At 50.1% G+C, this 17,824-nt stretch overlaps 1 protein-coding gene across 2 annotated transcripts in view; it reads right to left on the minus strand.

Moving 5' to 3' along the window:
* Positions 1-17,633, minus strand: part of celsr1a (cadherin EGF LAG seven-pass G-type receptor 1a) — a 99,963-nt gene extending 82,330 nt beyond the window's left edge. For both annotated transcript variants that reach the window (XM_072377092.1, XM_072377091.1), the window contains exon 1: positions 13,815-17,633. In XM_072377092.1, the coding sequence (XP_072233193.1) occupies positions 13,815-17,331 (3,517 nt within the window). In that variant the 5' untranslated portion in view covers positions 17,332-17,633. The remainder of the gene's footprint in view (positions 1-13,814) is intronic.
* Between the last annotated feature and the right edge of the window lie 191 nt (positions 17,634-17,824).

The raw sequence follows: 17,824 nt of genomic DNA on the forward strand, positions 1-17,824 counted from the left end.
GGTTAAAGGTCATGACAGCACAGTTAGAAAAAGACTGAACAAGGATGGCTTGTTTGGAAGGGCTGCAGGAGAAAGCCTCTTCTCTCTAAAAAGAATATGGCAGCACAGCTTAGGTTTGCAAAGCTGCATCTGAACAAAGCTCAAGACTTCTGGAACAATGTCCTTTGGACAGACCAGAGCAACGTGGAGATGTTTGGTCCTAATGCACAGCAGCACGTTTGGAGGAAACCAAACACAGCATATCAGCACAAACACCTCATACCAGCTGTCAAGCACGGTGGTGGAGGGCTGATGATCTGGGCTGGTTCTGCAGCCACAGGACCTGGGCACCTTGCAGTCATTGAGTCCACCATGAACTCCTCTGGATACCAAAGTATTCTAGAGTCAGATGTGAGGCCATCTGTCCCACAGCTAAAGCTGGGCTGAAACTGGCTCATCAACAGGACAAAGATCCCAAACACAGCAGCAGATCTACAGCAGAATGTGGGAAAAAGAAGAGAATCAAGGTGTTGCAATGGTCCAGTCAGAGTCCAGACCTCAGCCTGACTGAAATGCTGTGGTGGGACCTTAAGAGAGCTGTGCAGAAACCAAAGCTGCAAACCTCAAAGAGCTGAAGCAGCGCTGGAGAGAAGAGGGCCGATATTCCTCCAGAACCAGGAGAGAGACTGATAACGTCCCACAGGAAACCATCACTGCAGCTCACTGCTGCTGAAGCTGCTGGATCAGGGGTTCACTTAGTTTTACACTCACTGCTGCTGAAGCTGCTGGATCAGGGGTTCACTTAGTTTTACTCACTGCTGCTGAAGCTGCTGGATCAGGGGTTCACTTAGTTTTACACTCACTGCTGCTGAAGCTGCTGGATCAGGGGTTCACTTAGTTTCTCACTCCTGTTGCTTCTGAAGCTGTTTTCTTTTGATTTGAACAACTTTAGCACTTTTAACTCATCCTTATGTGTGCTGATCTGTAACCAGCTGCATTTAGACTTCATCTAATGACGGGGATTTATTTAAATAAAAAGCTCCCACTGCCCTGCACAGCAGAAAATATCCAGAATATTTCACACCTGAAACGAAACATTCACTGGAAACTTTGGCCGGTTTTCCTTCAAAGCTAACGTGTGATTTGTAGAACAAGCTTCCCTCTGATACGAGGTAACCGAAGACATTTGTGCTGCTGAGGAAGCTTTGTGCTGCAGGAACGGTGGAAGCGATCTTTGTGTGAAACTTGGCCCGAACGCTGGAGGAGGACAGCTTGGCTGTAGCTGCTCAGCAAGCTGCTGAGTGATCTGGATCAAGGCAGAAACCAGCGTCTAAATATACAGTTTACAGATATGTTCCGGGTCACCTTATCCAGAATGTAACAGGAGGACGTCTCAGTTCAAAGGATCCTGACAAGCTCTCAAAAGGCAAAGAAAACCCAGCATACCTCGGAGCTCCTTCTGTCTTCATCTCTCAGTTAAAAGACAGCGCCTGAGGGGCTGGAGGAAAGCCGCCCGTCTTAGAGTTTCCTTTGAAATGCTTACAGAGGCCTGAGCTGCTCCGCCTGGAAGAGCAAAGCCTGGGTGTGAGGTGTGCTACGAATGCTCCACTTCCACTGGCTTTCTCTGCTTCACCTTGACAGGAAAGAGCTGATGTACCAGCCATGGAAAGGTGGACAGGTGACACCAGAACTGACAGCACAAGGCTGGAGTCAGGGTTCAGCTCCCCTCGTTACGGTCTCCATCCGGGCCGCTGAAGGGTCTGAGAGCAAGATGTTAATCTGAGGGCCCATAAAGTGCAAATATCACTTTAAAAAGCAGCACAAAGCGAATCCTAATGACTCAGATTAGTGAGAATATCGTACGTTTCTTCACAAAACATCTCCATCAGGATGGTGCAAATATCCGCATGTTGCAAAAGGTTCATCAAAGCTTTATAGCAGAGGCTGAGCTGAGCTTCCTGGAAGTGAAGTGTTCGAAATCTCTTCTTCAAAGACAGGTTCGCAGTTCCAGACCCAACCGGACTGAAGCCAGAAACAGACGACTGCAAAACCAGGGACCAAACTGGACTGGAAGAGCTGCAATAACTCTAATTTATTCACTCATTATTCATTTATTTCATTAATTCTAATTGTTTTTTTTACTCATTCATTTACTAATCCATTATTATTGATTTAATTTACTCTTATTTTTCATTTTTTTCCATTAAATAGCCATTTAATATGTTTATTAATCAGATATTTTCATCACTATTCATCTAAATCAACTGTGCGACCTTTGACACTGAGTGTGACCTTTGACCCTGAATGCGACCTTTGACACTGAGTGAGTGATTAAGCGGTTGGTCGTCAGGTGGAAATGGTGACATAAGAGAATTTTCCCGTAAATACAATAAATGGGTTTTTCGCTCCTGTGCGATCAGTGGAAGATTTTAATGTTAAAGGTTTAAAATGATATTTGTACCAGATGAAGAGTTTTTACAATGTTTCGTCCTTTTTTTTTTTATTCATAGCATAAACAGGACAGAAATGTTATAAAAATTAGATAGTTATACTATGAGAAAAGCTGCAAGAATAAAGGTTTTTGTGATGGGGGGGGGGGGGGGGGGGGGGCTTACTCCTATCTTTTGGTTCTCATAAAGCTGTGCAGCAAGCAAAGTAGTTTTTGACGATGTATAAGACACGATGTATAAAGATTAGCGGTCTTATTTTGGTGGAAATGCTATTAGCCGATAGTTAGCTAACGTGCTTGAACTGCAGGCTAAATTAGCTCATTTTGATTGTTCTGGACAAGGCATGAATGTACTTCTGCATTATGGGCCCAGCGCAACATGCTAAAACGTACAAATATGATGCAAAACTTGCAAACATCGGTATGGTGTATGGACTTTTTCAAGTTGAAAGGGCAAGAAACATCTACAGAAATGCTAGCAGCCATGTGAGACTTTAAAGCTAGCTGAGCTGTGAGCTAAGTGTTAGCTAAAAAACATGCTAGCTGGTTTAGGGCAGGTGTGTTTAACATGTCCTTTGGCTAAATATAGTAGCTAAAGCTAACTGATTGGGACATTAACATGTGTAGTAATGTAGCTTAAAGCTATATTGCTGAAGTAGCCAACTGTCAGATATATATGTAGGCAGAAAAAAATTATCTACATCTCTTAAACCCAACAATCATTTTGGGAAACCTTTCAAATTCAGGTACGATCTGACAGACAGTAAGCCGAATAAAATTACTGTCGAGTTAGATTGCACTTTACAACAATTTAGGTGTCAAACCTGCGTCAACAAGCTAACACACAAGCTTTCCTGTCAAGATTACGCCCGTCATCTGCTCATTCGAGAGGGAAATGACTAAAACTGACACCTCTATGAACACAAACTGGCATTAAGTCTTTCTGTGGAGTCCAATATCAACACTCAGGATTAGTATTAAGTCCAAATCAATGATTTTTTCTCCCAAACTGTTGTGGGAAGGTGTCAGTTTTCAGGCTGATGTGTGGAATGTTCTCATCAAACAAGCTCTCGTTTAATCTATTTAATAAGAGGATATTCTCTATACTTGGTTAGTTATATCATATACTAGTGGATTGGATTTCAGCATAATAGTATGTTTTAGTTTATCCCTGAATTAAGCAATGAGGCAGATATTGGTCTGTTGGTGCCAGTGAACTCAATCCATTTAAGCCGTTTGACATTTCATCCTAATACCTGTATTGTCAGTGCTGATGCCAAGTCTTACCGACACCGACAGCCAACTGCACTGCCTGTAGGACCACAACAAAGGCAGCTGGAGATGTTCCTTAGTAATGGCCAAGATATGAAGTAACACTAAGTGGGAAATAGAAATAGGTTCAGGATGCAGGTTCAGAAAATAGAAGAATTAGCAGCAAAGTATTGTGCAGGTTGTTGTAAAAACTCTCTTTAAATTCTCTTCAACAGAAAACTTAAATTAAATCTCAGCTCAACATCTGACAACAAGTGGCTTTGCTTTTTCTCTGTGTTGCACACGGTTTTTAATGCCTTAGGTCAGCTTAAAAGTCGCTCAGAATCCGTCGAGGTTTGTCCAAAAAGTAGCTGAAGGTGTCTGTAAAGCAGCCAAATTTAGCAACAAGTTGAAAACAACTGTTGTTTTGTACCGTGAAGCATCTAAAGCTATTCTGGTGAACCTTAAAAACAACAAGCTGAAAGTGTGAAATCATTTCATGGCAGGTTTTATGCATTAAACTACCCTTTCATCTTGAATATTTAGTGGATTTACTTACAACCACATCATGACTTTACAGTTAAGCTATCAAGCTAAAGCTATAAAGTCAGTTAAAAATGTAAATAAATGATTAACTTTGCTACTGAACATTAAAAAATGTAGCATAAAAGCATTGTTTTGTGCATGTATGATCGATTCAGGAAGGGAAAACAGCTCCTGAACTCTGTCTTTTGTTGGCTTTAAGTATGTCAAGTTGTGGTTTTCAAGAGGCACTCAGCAGGTTAAATGGCTTTAGCTCCTCAGGCTAAAGCTAAGCTTTTTCATGATTGTAGAGACACTGCAGATGAAAACTGGGCTTCTGTATCCTCTACATTTTCATCCTGCACCTCAGTCGTGGATCTCCACAGATCACCAGGGTCCTGAAAGCCTGTTCAGAAAAGCTTTGTGGGATTCAAAAGCACCTCTTCAACCTTGGTCTAAGTCAGGAGAAACTTCCAGCACCGCAGAAGACATCCTGCCCTGTTCTGGTCCCTAAAAAACGACAATAAACCAGCTACCATATGATGAAAGTCCTGTAGAGACTATTCATCTCAGCAGGTCAGTGAACACTTTGCAGGACCTACTGCAGTTTGTTTATCGTCCTGGGCTGGACCCTCTGTCATCTGGACCGTGAGGATCATGTTCTTTGAGCTCTTTTCAGTTATTGATTGTGGTTTAACAGCAAAGAAAAGACAGCTGCTCCTCTTTGGTAATTCACACGTCAGACAGAAGCGAAACCGACTGCCCGCCACAGTTTAGAGGCAAATCAGCTTCAAACCTCCATGCTGCCTCTGTACTTTCACACAGGAAATATAAAGAAAGCCTATCAGGCCCGGCTTAAAAGGCATGTGGGATCTATCCACAACTACCTGCACCGTCATGTGAGAAACTCAAGAAAATAGAGGTTGGTGCCTCTACAACTCCCCGATTATCGAGGCTCTGGGTCTGAGAAGGTGAGCAGCACCGGAGCACCACAGGGTGCCAGCTTCAGTCTCAGATTTCCAGTTCAACTCAGAGTCCTGTAAACTCCAGAAATGCTCAGAGGACTCTGCAGTTGTTGGCTGGATCAGTGACGGACGACAGGCTGAGTTCAGGGAACTTTCGACCACTTTGTGGAACCAATCGTCTTGTTTTAAATGCAGATAAGAGAAGGGAGATGGACGTGGATTGTAAGAGAAGCAGGAATAAGCCAAAGGCTATTTCTGTCCTGAGATAAGAGGTGGAGCTGATGGAGGACAGCAGATACTTGGGTGTTCACTCAGAAATGGACAGAGCAGATGTTCTTTCAGATGTTCAGGTCCTTCAGTGTTTGCAGCACATCTTCCATCAGATCTGATGGGACAGCAACATCAACTCCAACTGAACCAACTGATAAAGAAGGCTGCAGGACGTTTTGGTGGTTTGCACCGTTCAGGTGATCGGTGCCGGATAAAAGACACAAAAGATAAAGCCAAATGGCTTTCATTATCACACCATTCAGAGTTTTTATCCCACAAAAACGGCACATGAGCCAGAATTAGCAACCGAGCAAGAAGCCCTGCAGGCTGAAAACTGGCCAAGGTGAAGCTCTACTGTATCTCCACCCTGGACCCCCCACCCATCAGCACCACTTAACATTCCAGCAGCTGGTCCCTGGACATTGTGACGCATGTAATGTCACACTCGTGAGCCGTTGGCGAGCTGCGAAGCTCGCCTTGCCCCCCGGTGAGAGAGACAAAGACGAGCATTGTGTCGTCTGAGTGAGAGAGAAAGAAAAAGGAGGAAAGACTCAGAGGTGTGTCCGGTTACAATCAGGGACGACCCCCCCCCACTGTCCTGCAGCATGTAAATAAGAGATAATGTGGGTTTGTAACGGAGGATATGATTGGATGAACTTTAAAGCACACAAAGTTACAGAAATCAGCCAAAGTAGCATCACACACCACTCAGAATAACAAAGCCACTCACCCCAGCCCCCCCGGGCAGAGGTGTTTGCAAACAAACAACCCCTCTTTGAAACCTCCAGAGCAAACACTGTTGCATGCTGGGAAGACAGCGACAGAAACCAGCGTCCCGCTTCCAGAGATTTCCTGCTGGAGACGAAACTCTGAGCAGTGAGCGGGAGGAAGACGGCAGGTTACCAAACTGCAAGAGTTCTCCAGGAAAACAGACGTTTCTGAGGATAAAATGAGCCTTTAAGTGACTTTTCTGTCATATTTAATCACAAGCCAAAGGTCAGGCTTGGCTTCAGTAAAACTGGGAGCTTCCCACTCAATCTCAGGTCCTGAAACACCCCAAACTGTCTTTGGCCTGAAAGTGAGCGTTCAGACATGAGTGAGCAGTCTTCATCCTGGTATTTACACTTCAAACTCCAGACTGCAGCCTGGAGACGCCCTCATGCTCGATTTACAGAACAAACACACACAAATACGTGCACGTGTTAAAGCACGGAGCAGAGATTAGATCCTTTTCTCACTCACTGAGCAAATAAACAGGCAGAAGAGAGTCAGATCCACCTTTAAAAGGTGTTAATAATCCTGTACGACTTGGACTTAAAGAGGTTTACAGAACTTTATTTAACAAAAGCTTCACCAAGGACTCATTCTTAGAGGAAAACTGGGCTTAAATAAGTTCAAACTGGGAGAAACGTGGACACGAGCTCATGTATTTCTACAAAATATGAACTATGGCAGTTATTACAGCTGATTTCAGTCAGGATTATATGCCAAAAGCAGTGAAAATAAGTATTTTATCGTGATCTGAAAGGCAAAATTGGAAAAATAAATGGCTATTAGTCTTCTTTTCTGGTGTTTCAACAAAACACTTAAAATAGGAAGTTAAGGAGCTGTAAGAATCATAGAAACACTCAAAAATAAAGATTTTAAAGTGGACTTTTTGAGCTGTGTCAGTCCAACTCAAACCAAGACTTCAGAGTACATAGAAACACGCTCATCTGACCACATTTACTTCTCCAAACCAGACTAACGTGCCCAGATAATCCAGATGTGGTTTGATTTACCTCCACCTGTAAATGCTGAACTCACTTTATGCATTTACAGTAAAAACAGCGGTTTATGTGCAGTTTATGCAGCTGAATTCCCAATAAAGCTGTTCTCATTTCCTTTGTCGGAGAATCCGTCCATTAAAGGCGGCTGTTTCCCAGATGAAAGCCTGATTTTATTACCACAGAGTCACCTGACAACGTCACCATTTCGGCTTTTTTGGCCAAACACAAACTAACCGACAGAAGCTCTGACAAGAGAAGCGTCGGGAGTAATTTCAGAAGTATTTCTAACCACTCTGGACAGATTTAGCCTCAGCAGCCAGGCGGCAGGAGACAAATACATGAGACAAAGCAAAGAGAAAACGCTTTTAAGACAGGAGAGAGCGAGCTGGGAGGCGAATAAGGCCGAGAGGGAAGGGCAGCGACTCAGATGGAGACGGGAAGAGAGATATCTAAGCAAAGAGAAGGTTTCCCAGCATCAGTGGAGCCAAAGGTCAAAAGGTCATCCCCAAAGTGCCAACATAACCACAACTATCAGAGCTTTGTTTCAGTTTGTTGCTCTACTTTGGTTTCATGGCTCCAGCTGTTTCCTCCATGCAGCCGCCTGCAGTCACCTGCAGCCTCCTGCAGTCAGTCGCCTGCAGTCAGCCTGCAGTCTCCTGCAGTCAGGCTGCAGCCTCCTGCAGTCAGGCTGCAGTCAGGCTGCAGTCAGGCTGCAGCCTCCTGCAGTCAGTCGCCTGCAGTCAGCCTGCAGTCTCCTGCAGTCAGGCTGCAGCCTCCTGCAGTCAGGCTGCAGTCACCTGCAGTCAGGCTGCAGCCTCCTGCAGTCAGGCTGCAGTCAGGCTGCAGTCAGGCTGCAGCCTCCTGCAGTCCCCTGCAGTCAGGCTGCAGTCAGGCTGCAGTCAGTCACCTGCAGTCACCTGCAGTCAGGCTGCAGTCAGGCTGCAGTCAGGCTGCAGTCAGGCTGCAGTCAGGCTGCAGTCACCTGCAGTCAGGCTGCAGTCACCTGCAGTCAGGCTGCAGTCAGGCTGCAGTCACCTGCAGTCAGGCTGCAGTCAGGCTGCAGTCACCTGCAGTCAGGCTGCAGTCAGGCTGCAGTCACCTGCAGTCAGGCTGCAGTCAGGCTGCAGTCAGTCACCTGCAGTCACCTGCAGTCAGGCTGCAGTCAGGCTGCAGTCAGGCTGCAGTCAGGCTGCAGTCACCTGCAGTCAGGCTGCAGTCAGGCTGCAGTCACCTGCAGTCAGGCTGCAGTCACCTGCAGTCAGGCTGCAGTCAGGCTGCAGTCACCTGCAGTCAGGCTGCAGTCAGGCTGCAGTCACCTGCAGTCAGGCTGCAGTCAGGCTGCAGTCACCTGCAGTCAGGCTGCAGTCAGGCTGCAGTCACCTGCAGTCAGGCTGCAGTCAGGCTGCAGTCACCTGCAGTCAGGCTGCAGTCAGGCTGCAGTCACCTGCAGTCAGGCTGCAGTCAGGCTGCAGTCAGGCTGCAGTCACCTGCAGTCACCTGCAGTCAGGCTGCAGTCGCCTGCAGTCAGGCTGCAGTCACCTGCAGTCAGGCTGCAGTCGCCTGCGCCCACGAACTCGGACGTATTCTGGCGTCAGAGTCGAAGTTAAAGCTTTTCTGAGCTCAGCCCACAGCTCTGCTCCCTCAGGACTCGATTCTTCAGCGTTTGGTGCAACTCCAGATGAGAGCTTTGCAGTGAATGCAGCATAATGTGCAGAAAAGCAAAGTGAGAGGGTTGTTTTCAGTGTTTTCAGGTGATAATTCAGCACCAAATACACCCTTTTATCATTTGAATTCAATGACAAAGTGGATTCAAGCTGTGAAACCACCAGAGAGGACATTTATAACCACTTTTATAACAGCTGATCATAGACTAAACCTTCCAAACTGCACAGAGTTTGCATGACATGAACGAGCCTTATTGCACTCGTCTGTCCTTTGGGATTAAATAAGCTCGAAGCTGAAGTTCCTGTGAAAAATCTAATTATGCACATGAGACGAAGGGGGCCGAGAGAAAGTGGAGAAAGTGCCTTGGAGGGGGGGGCGGGAGCAGAAATGTGAAAAAGCTGAGCTATGCAACTCCTCCAATGGGATTAAGGGCCGAACCCAATGCAGGGAAGCTCAGCAAAAGCCCCATGGGGAAGAAAGAGGGGGGAGGAAGGACGAGGGAGGGGAGGGAGTGCATGTAGCGTCATGCCATCTCACTCATGGAGGCAGGAGAGCAGAACTCGGGTGGAAAAGGACGATGTGGCATCAATCATTCCTAATCGTTTAAGTAACAATCTGCTGTGCTGCAGATTAATGAAGCTCCACCTGCAGCCTGTGCACGTTCCAACAGAAGCCGTGCGTGTGCACGTTCCAACAGAAGCTGTGCACGTTCCAACAGAAGCTGTGCACGTTCCAACAGAAGCCGTGCGTGTGCACGTTCCAACAGAAGCCGTGCGTGTGCACGTTCCAACAGAAGCTGTGCACGTTCCAACAGAAGCCGTGCACGTTCCAACAGAAGCCGTGCACGTTCCAACAGAAGCTGTGCACGTTCCAACAGAAGCTGTGCACGTTCCAACAGAAGCTGTGCACGTTCCAACAGAAGCTGTGCACGTTCCAACAGAAGCTGTGCACGTTCCAACAGAAGCCGTGCGTGTGCATGTTCCAACAGAAGCCGTGCGCGTGCACGTTCCAACAGAAGCTGTGCACGTTCCAACAGAAGCTGTGCACGTTCCAACAGAAGCCGTGCGTGTGCACGTTCCAACAGAAGCCGTGCGTGTGCACGTTCCAACAGAAGCTGTGCACGTTCCAACAGAAGCTGTGCACGTTCCAACAGAAGCCGTGCACGTTCCAACAGAAGCTGTGCACGTTCCAACAGAAGCTGTGCACGTTCCAACAGAAGCTGTGCACGTTCCAACAGAAGCTGTGCACGTTCCAACAGAAGCCGTGCGTGTGCACGTTCCAACAGAAGCCGTGCGTGTGCATGTTCCAACAGAAGCCGTGCGCGTGCACGTTCCAACAGAAGCCGTGCGCGTGCACGTTAGAAACAGAAGCCGTGCGCGTGCACGTTCCAACAGAAGCTGTGCACGTTCCAACAGAAGCTGTGCGCGTGCACGTTCCAACAGAAGCCGTGCGTGTGCACGTTCCAACAGAAGCCGTGCGTGTGCACGTTCCAACAGAAGCTGTGCGCGTGCACGTTCCAACAGAAGCCGTGCGTGTGCACGTTCCAACAGAAGCCGTGCGTGTGCACGTTCCAACAGAAGCCGTGCGTGTGCACGTTCCAACAGAAGCCGTGCGCGTGCACGTTAGAAACAGAAGCCGTGCGTGTGCACGTTCCAACAGAAGCTGTGCACGTTCCAACAGAAGCTGTGCGCGTGCACGTTCCAACAGAAGCCGTGCGTGTGCACGTTCCAACAGAAGCCGTGCGTGTGCACGTTCCAACAGAAGCCGTGCGTATGCACGTTCCAACAGAAGCAGTGCGCGTGCACGTTCCAACAGAAGCCGTGCGCGTGCACGGTAGAAACAGAAGCCGTGCGCGTGCACGTTCCAACAGAAGCTGTGCACGTTCCAACAGAAGCCGTGCGCGTGCACGTTCCAACAGAAGCCGTGCGTGTGCACGTTCCAACAGAAGCCGTGCGCGTGCACGTTCCAACAGAAGCCGTGCGCGTGCACGTTAGAAACAGAAGCCGTGCGCGTGCACGTTCCAACAGAAGCCGTGCGCGTGCACGTTCCAACAGAAAGCCGTGCGCGTGCACGTTAGAAACAGAAGCCGTGCGCGTGCACGTTAGAAACAGAAGCTGTTTGGTGCTTTATCAGGAAGCAGCAAGCTGGGAGGAACCTGAAAGGAGGCGACTCGCTGCCACAGAAACTGAGATTCCTGCAGAGGTCAAAGTTCAGATTAACTTCTATTTCAGCCGCTACAAAAACACTTCATGAGAAGCACTTGTTATTTACACTTAAAATCTGAAGAGCAACGAGCTGAAAAACTTCCACAACTCATTTCTTCACATTTTCCCTCCAAGCAGCCAGACTTTCTTTCATCTTTAAAGTGTTCTCCAGCTTTCTGAAGCTCTTTCTGAGTTTTTCTTTGGACATTTTCTGCTTTTTCTCTCATTTTCAGTCCAGTTTTTTCTTTGTTCAGCCACTTAACTCTGAGCTATTGAAGCATTCAGGCAGAAAAAAGGCTCCTAACTCAAGGGATGAACCAGTGTTGTGTCGACACAGAACAGACAACTTAGCAAAGAAGCCATTTTAAACTGGATCTTTAGGCACTTTGTCACAAAGACACATCATTTGTTCCCATTTCTTTAGCTGCATCTATGAAAAACAGCAAAGAAAACACAGTTTGACAGACAGAAAATAGGATTTCTGCAGCAACAAGGTGATTCCCAAAGAGCTATTAGCTGAAAACTTGGCATATCTCAGCATGGTGTGCAGTGTGTCCTTAAAACATTTGAGGAAACTGGACAAGTGGAGGACAAAAGAAGAAGTGTCAGGCCTAAAAAACTATCTCCAGCAGATGAACAGGATCTGAAAGTGATGTCCTTAAGAAAGAGGAAAAAATCCAGCTGTGACCTGACAGGACCTGAGAGATGCATCTGGACCTTCAGCTGATCCATCTACTGTTGGCCCAAGCCTCATCAGAAATGGTCTCCATGGAAGGGTGGCTGTCAAGAAGCCGTTCTTAAGGAAGGGAAACAGGGAGAAAAGGCTGAGCTGTGCCAAATGACACAAGAAGTGGACTGAAAATCAGTGGCAACAGGTCTTATGGAGGGATGAATCCTTCCCAGAGCCCGGACCTCAACATTATTGAAGCAGTGTGGGATCATCTGACAGAGAACGGAACAAAAGGCAGCCCACATCCAAAGAAGAGCTTTGGGATGTCCTTCAAGAAGCCTGGAGAACTATTCCTGAAGACTCCTTAAAGAAATGACAGAAAGCTGGTCTCAGAGGGTTCAAACGCTGCTTTTACATCCATATTTTACATAAAAAACCTTCTGCAGATGAGAGATTCTCCTGTTTATCGGAGCTCTTCCACACAGCCCTCAGCTCCTGAGCCACAGAGGCAGGACAGATGTGTGAAACAACTGGAGTTATCTTGTGTTTCAGCTCGACTCACTCAGAGCTTCTGTCCAAAGCAATAAAAGCACCACTTCCTGCTTTAAGGAGAGTTTGGAGAAAGGAGGATGAAGAGAGAGAGTAAAATTCCTTGTGACAGATGCTGCTGGAACAAATCAATTCTCATTTTAATTCAACAATCAATGAACGTTTGTTCCGCTGATCGAGCGAGATTCTGACCTCAGATTGTGCCTTTAAAAGTAGGCGGAAAATAGGTCAAACAGGCGGGAGAAGAAAGTGGAACACGGTGAGCTCAGATCGGTGTTTCTGCAGCAGACAGCGAGGGAGGAAAGGTCAGAACAATAACCACACGAAAAGGCAAAATACTTGACCAGGGTCGCCAGAGGGGAGACTCTGAGACACAATCAGTGTCTCTGGGTGCTTGTTAAGGAGCTGATTGCTGCCAATCCCCTCGGTCCTTCCTCTCCCTGGAGCCCAATGTCAAGAGGTCAGGACCCCAGGTGCTGGTTACCAAACACCTGACACCAGGCTGAACCCTGAAAACAGGAGGGGGGGGGGGTTTCTTCATCAAACTGTGCACGAGCCCATGCTTCCAGATTCAAGAGGCCGCTGATAATTAGGTTTTTGTGTATCCTTGACAACCTTCATCCTGTCAGCCATTACTGAGGGCAACAGGGCCCATTACCTGGTGAGGAGGGGGGGTTTTTATGCCTTTTTATGCAGGAGGAAGACAAAAGTGCAGCTCAGGACCTGGAGAGAAGGCCTTGAAGACTGAAATCATCTAACAGACAAAAAAAAGGGCTAAAAATGCTGGTTTCAGCCTGATCTGGGGCTCGGTTTGTGTCATATGCTCACATTCCTGAGCTGGGAGACATGACGGGAAGAGACACCAACAGGTCTTTGCCCATTTTAGAGCTGAATTTACTCTGTGAGATTAAAAAAAAAAACAGAAAAAGGGCGAGAAAATCGGAAAGAAAGCCAGAGGAAACCGAACAAACCAGCTTTCAATAGGTGAGAGGGCAGTTACTCTGCTGGGGAGTTAGATTTATCGGCATATCAAAGGGTTTTCGTGCACAGTGAGCGTGCACGTTGGCCTGGAGCCGCCGTCATCCTGCAGTTAAAGTGAGAATGTTTGAACCTGACTAATCTTTAACTTTAAAGAACAAAGTCTGCCTCTGTCTTGGGGAGAAAAACAGATTCTTTCAGCACAAATGGCTCCAGAACCAAAGACACCAAAGCTCTATTTCAGCCAAAATCTAATGGAAACATCCACCCGATGTCCATCAGCCTTCCTGCAGTTCGCCACAAACTGGGGACAAGAAATAAGTTTCTTCTGTTCACAGAAAGCCAAAGTAGTGAAGGTTCCCCGCTAAAAGCACCGTTTTATTACCCAAACCAACCACTTGCACACAATACATTTAGCAGCCAAAAGCGGCCCAACCGGCTCCTGCACTCAGCCTGCAGCCAACCCTGAGCTCAACACAAACTCCAGGCCCCCACCTTCACCAGCTGCTGTGGGGCGCGTGGAGAAGGCGGAAGTGCGCTCACCTGAGACGGAGATGGTCATGGGGGCCTCCAGGGGCCGGTTGTTGTCCAGGTCCCTGCTCAGCCGCAGCTCCCCGCTGTCCTCGTTCAGCAGCAGCAGACTGAGCTCGTTCCCAGACTCGAACTTGTACTGCAGCCTATCCGACACGTCCGGGTCGCGCGCCGGAACCCTCCCTATGACTCCCGACGGGAAGCTGTTGGACTTGTTGGTGACGTAGTTGTTGAAGATAATCTCAAAGTTCTGCAGCACCGGTTCGTTGTCGTTCATGTCCACGAGGCGGATGTGCACGGTGGCCCGGCTCACGAGCGGCGCCGACGTGGCCTGGACCACTATGACGTACTTGGTCCTGGCCTCGTAGTCCAGGTCCGTGAGCGCGGTGAGCTCGCCGTTGAAGATGTCCAGCTGGAAGACCTCCGGAACATTCCCCTCCACTATCTGGTACATGATCTGCGCGTTGGTGCCCTCGTCCGGGTCGGTGGCGGTGATGTGGGCCACTACGGACCCCACCGGGCGGTTCTCCTCCACGTCGATGAACAGCTCGTCCCTCTCGAACACGGGGGCGTTGTCGTTTATGTCTTGGACCACGACGTGCACGGACACGGCCGCTTTCAGCGGAGGGACCCCCCTGTCCACCGCGAAGGCCCGGAGGTTGTACACCGGAACGTTCTCCCGGTCCAGTTTGCGAGCAGTTCTGATGATGCCAGAGTAGGGCTCTATCTGGAAGTCCCCCTCCCCGTCATCTCCACCCTGGAAGGTGTAGCTGACCCGGCCGTTGGAGCCGGAGTCCCTGTCCGAGGCGGAGATCTGCAGCACGCTGGTGTAGAGCGGCGCGTCCTCCAGCACGGAGCCCTGGTACATGTCCCGGAGGAAGTGGGGGGTGTTGTCATTGGCGTCCATGATGATGATCTCCACGTAGGTGGTGTCAGACTTCTGCGGGATGCCGTTGTCTCTGGCGACGATGGCCAGAGTGTAGGACGCCAGGTCCTCGTAGTCGATCTCCATCTGCGTGGTGATGGCGCCCGTGTCCGGGTCGATTTTAAACTGGGGCACGTTGTCCTCCATCACGTAGGTGATGCGCGCGTTCTCCCCCGTGTCCTCGTCCGTGGCGCTGATCACCATCACCGTGTGGCCCACGGGCTTCTCCTCGCTGAGGGTGGTCTGGTAGTTGGAGCTCTGGAAGACGGGCCGGTGGGTGTTGGCGTCAGTCACGTTGATGAACACCTGCGCCGAGTCGTAGCGCGTGCCGTCGCTCGCGGTGACCGTCAGCACGTACTGGCGCTCCTGCTTGTAGTCCAGCGGCAGGGCCAGGGTGATGAGGCCGCCGCCGCTCTGGCTCGTGATGGCGAAGCGGTTCCTGGTGTTGCCGCTGGAGATCTGGTACGTCACCACGCTGTTGACGTCCCTGTCCACGGCCGTCACCGTGAGCACGCTGGTGCCCACCACAGCGTCCTCGTTGATCTTCAGGGAGTAGGTCTTCTCCGTGAAGGTGGGCACGTTGTCGTTGACGTCCAGCACCGTGATGCTGACGCTGGCCGAGGAGGACATGGCCGGGATCCCGTGGTCTCGCGCCTCCACGCCAAACGAGTAGAAATCCGTGGTTTCTCTGTCCAGCTCCACGCTCACCGTGATCCAGCCGGTGCTGTTGTTGATGGTGAACGGGAAACCGGGCGAGGTGTCGGTGAGCCGATACTCCAGCCGCGCGTTCTCCCCCGAGTCGCCATCTATGGCCTGGATGTGGATCACAGAGTAACCGAGGGCCACGTTCTCCAGCACGGTGGCCTGGAAGGGCGTGCTGACGAACATGGGGGCGTTGTCATTGACATCCACCACCTGCACCACCACCATCCCGGTGCCGTTTATCAGGGGGGGCCTGCCCCCATCCTGAGCCTTAATCCGCAGGTTGTACTCCCGGATCATCTCGTAGTCCAGCGGGTTGATGACGTCGATCACGCCCGTGGGGGAGTGGATGTAGAACTGGCCTTTCACGTTGCCACTGATGATGCTGAAGTGCACCTTGGCGTTGTTTCCCGCATCTCTGTCGGTCGCCTCCACCTGGATGACTTTGGTGTTGACTGCCACGTTCTCGGGGATCTGCACAACGTACCTCTTCTCGCTGAACTGGGGGTAGTTGTCGTTTTCGTCCTCCACAGAGATGTGCACGGTGGCGGTGGCGGTGCGGGGCCCCGGGTCCCTGCCCTGGTCGTTGGCCTCCACGGTCAGCTTGTACCTGGCCCGGGTCTCCCGGTCGGGCCGCTCTCCGATCCTCACCAGCCCGTTCCGCGGGTCGATTTCAAACACGTTGTTGATTTCACCGTCGTGCACGATCTTATAAACCATGTTGGCGTTGGAGGGCGCGTCGCCGTCGGTGGCGCGGATGGTCATCACCTCAAAGCCGACTTCCATGTTCTCCCTGATGCTGACGCGGTAATCGTTTTGCTCAAAAACCGGCGTGTGGTCGTTGGTGTCGCTCACGGTGACGGTGAGGTAGGAGGTGGCGGATCTTTTGGGGTTCCCGTTGTCCGTCACAGTCACTTTGAAGACATGGGTGTCCTTGACCTCTCTGTCCAGCGCCTGGGTGGTTGTGATGCTCCCCGTCTGCGTGTCAATCGCAAAAAAGTCATCCGACCTCTTGTCAAACAACGCCTCGATGCTGTACTCCAGCCTGCCCGCCTCCCCATCATCAGAGTCATTTGCTTTCAGGGTGATGACCCTGGTTCCCGCGGGCTCGTTCTCCGGCACAGACACCTGGTAGTTGGGCAGCTGGAACTGTGGAGACGTGTTTGTCTGCCGCTTTGCCCTGTAAACCAGCTTCTGGGTGGCTTCTGATCCGCGTCGCTCCAACACTTTTGGCAGAGTGAGGCTCAGCTGCAGAGAGAGTCGGCCGCTCCGGGAGCTGCGCAGGGCGCAGCGCAGCGTCACCCCGGGCTGCGCTCCGGGCTCCAGACACCAGTCGCTGAGCAGGAACAGATCCCCGTGTCTGAACAGGGCCAACGAGTCTTTTCCAACACATTCCGCGTCCAAAAGCGCAGCGTCGCGCGCGAGCGCCGGCAAAAGTTCTGTTACATTCAGCAGGAGTTTCCCTGCGGGGAAGCAGGAAGTCGCTTCCAGTTTTAAAGCGTGTTTAATGTGGATGTCTGGCTTACCCGCCGCCTCCTTTCTCCTGTATTTAATGAAGCAGTCCTGGCCGTGAACAAACACGTTAAAATGCGTGAGAACAACGTCTCCAGACACGGAGGAACCTGTTCGGAAATACACGGGCGCCGGGTTCCTCGGTGTGCGCGCACACCTCACTCTGTGGGACAGGCGGATCGCGCCGTCGTGCCGCTCCACTTGGAAAAAGCTCTGAAGAAATTTGGGAGATAAAGTCCTGTCAATTCTGTGAGTCCATCCGGGTCCGAGCGACAGGTTCGCCAACAGGCTCCCGGGCTGCAAAGTGTCCGAAAGGTGCAAATCCAAACATCCCGCGAGCGGCACGGCGAGCAGGACCCAGAGCCGAACCCAACACATCGCTGACTCCATGCTTGTAAACCTGCCGGATTCCACCCAAACTCACGCGCTCATTAACTCTCCCTCTCCCGGCAGCGCGCTTCACTTTTGTCCTTCATCGTGGGGTTTTAACGTGGGAAAAGACGCGCGGGATCCATCGTGTCCGTGTCCACGGCGCGCGGCGGCTGCACGGACCCACACTGAGTTTAAAATGAGTACAAAATGGCTCCGCGACTCTCCTCCTCCTCCTCCTTGGAGGCTTATTTCCATAAACCTGCTGTGTTCCCCCTCTGGGACGCCTTCGCGAGGGTGGAGTGGGCTTTTTTTCTTCTTATGGAGATGCCACTGGCCGGGTGCGCAGTGCGCGCAAGTGCATTGTCATTACAATGCAGCGACAGTTGGGGAAAATTCCCGAGGAGTGCGTGAAAGTCGCTTCTCTTTGAGTTCAGAGGCTGGAAACAAAACGAGTTGAATAACATCCGAAGAGCGCAGTTTGGGAATACGACGCGTTTCCAAACCGTCTCAC

The sequence above is a fragment of the Leuresthes tenuis genome, unplaced genomic scaffold, assembly GCF_036924035.1.
Source record: "Leuresthes tenuis unplaced genomic scaffold, fLeuTen1.0.hap1 SCAF_23, whole genome shotgun sequence".
NCBI lineage: Eukaryota > Metazoa > Chordata > Actinopteri > Atheriniformes > Atherinopsidae > Leuresthes > Leuresthes tenuis.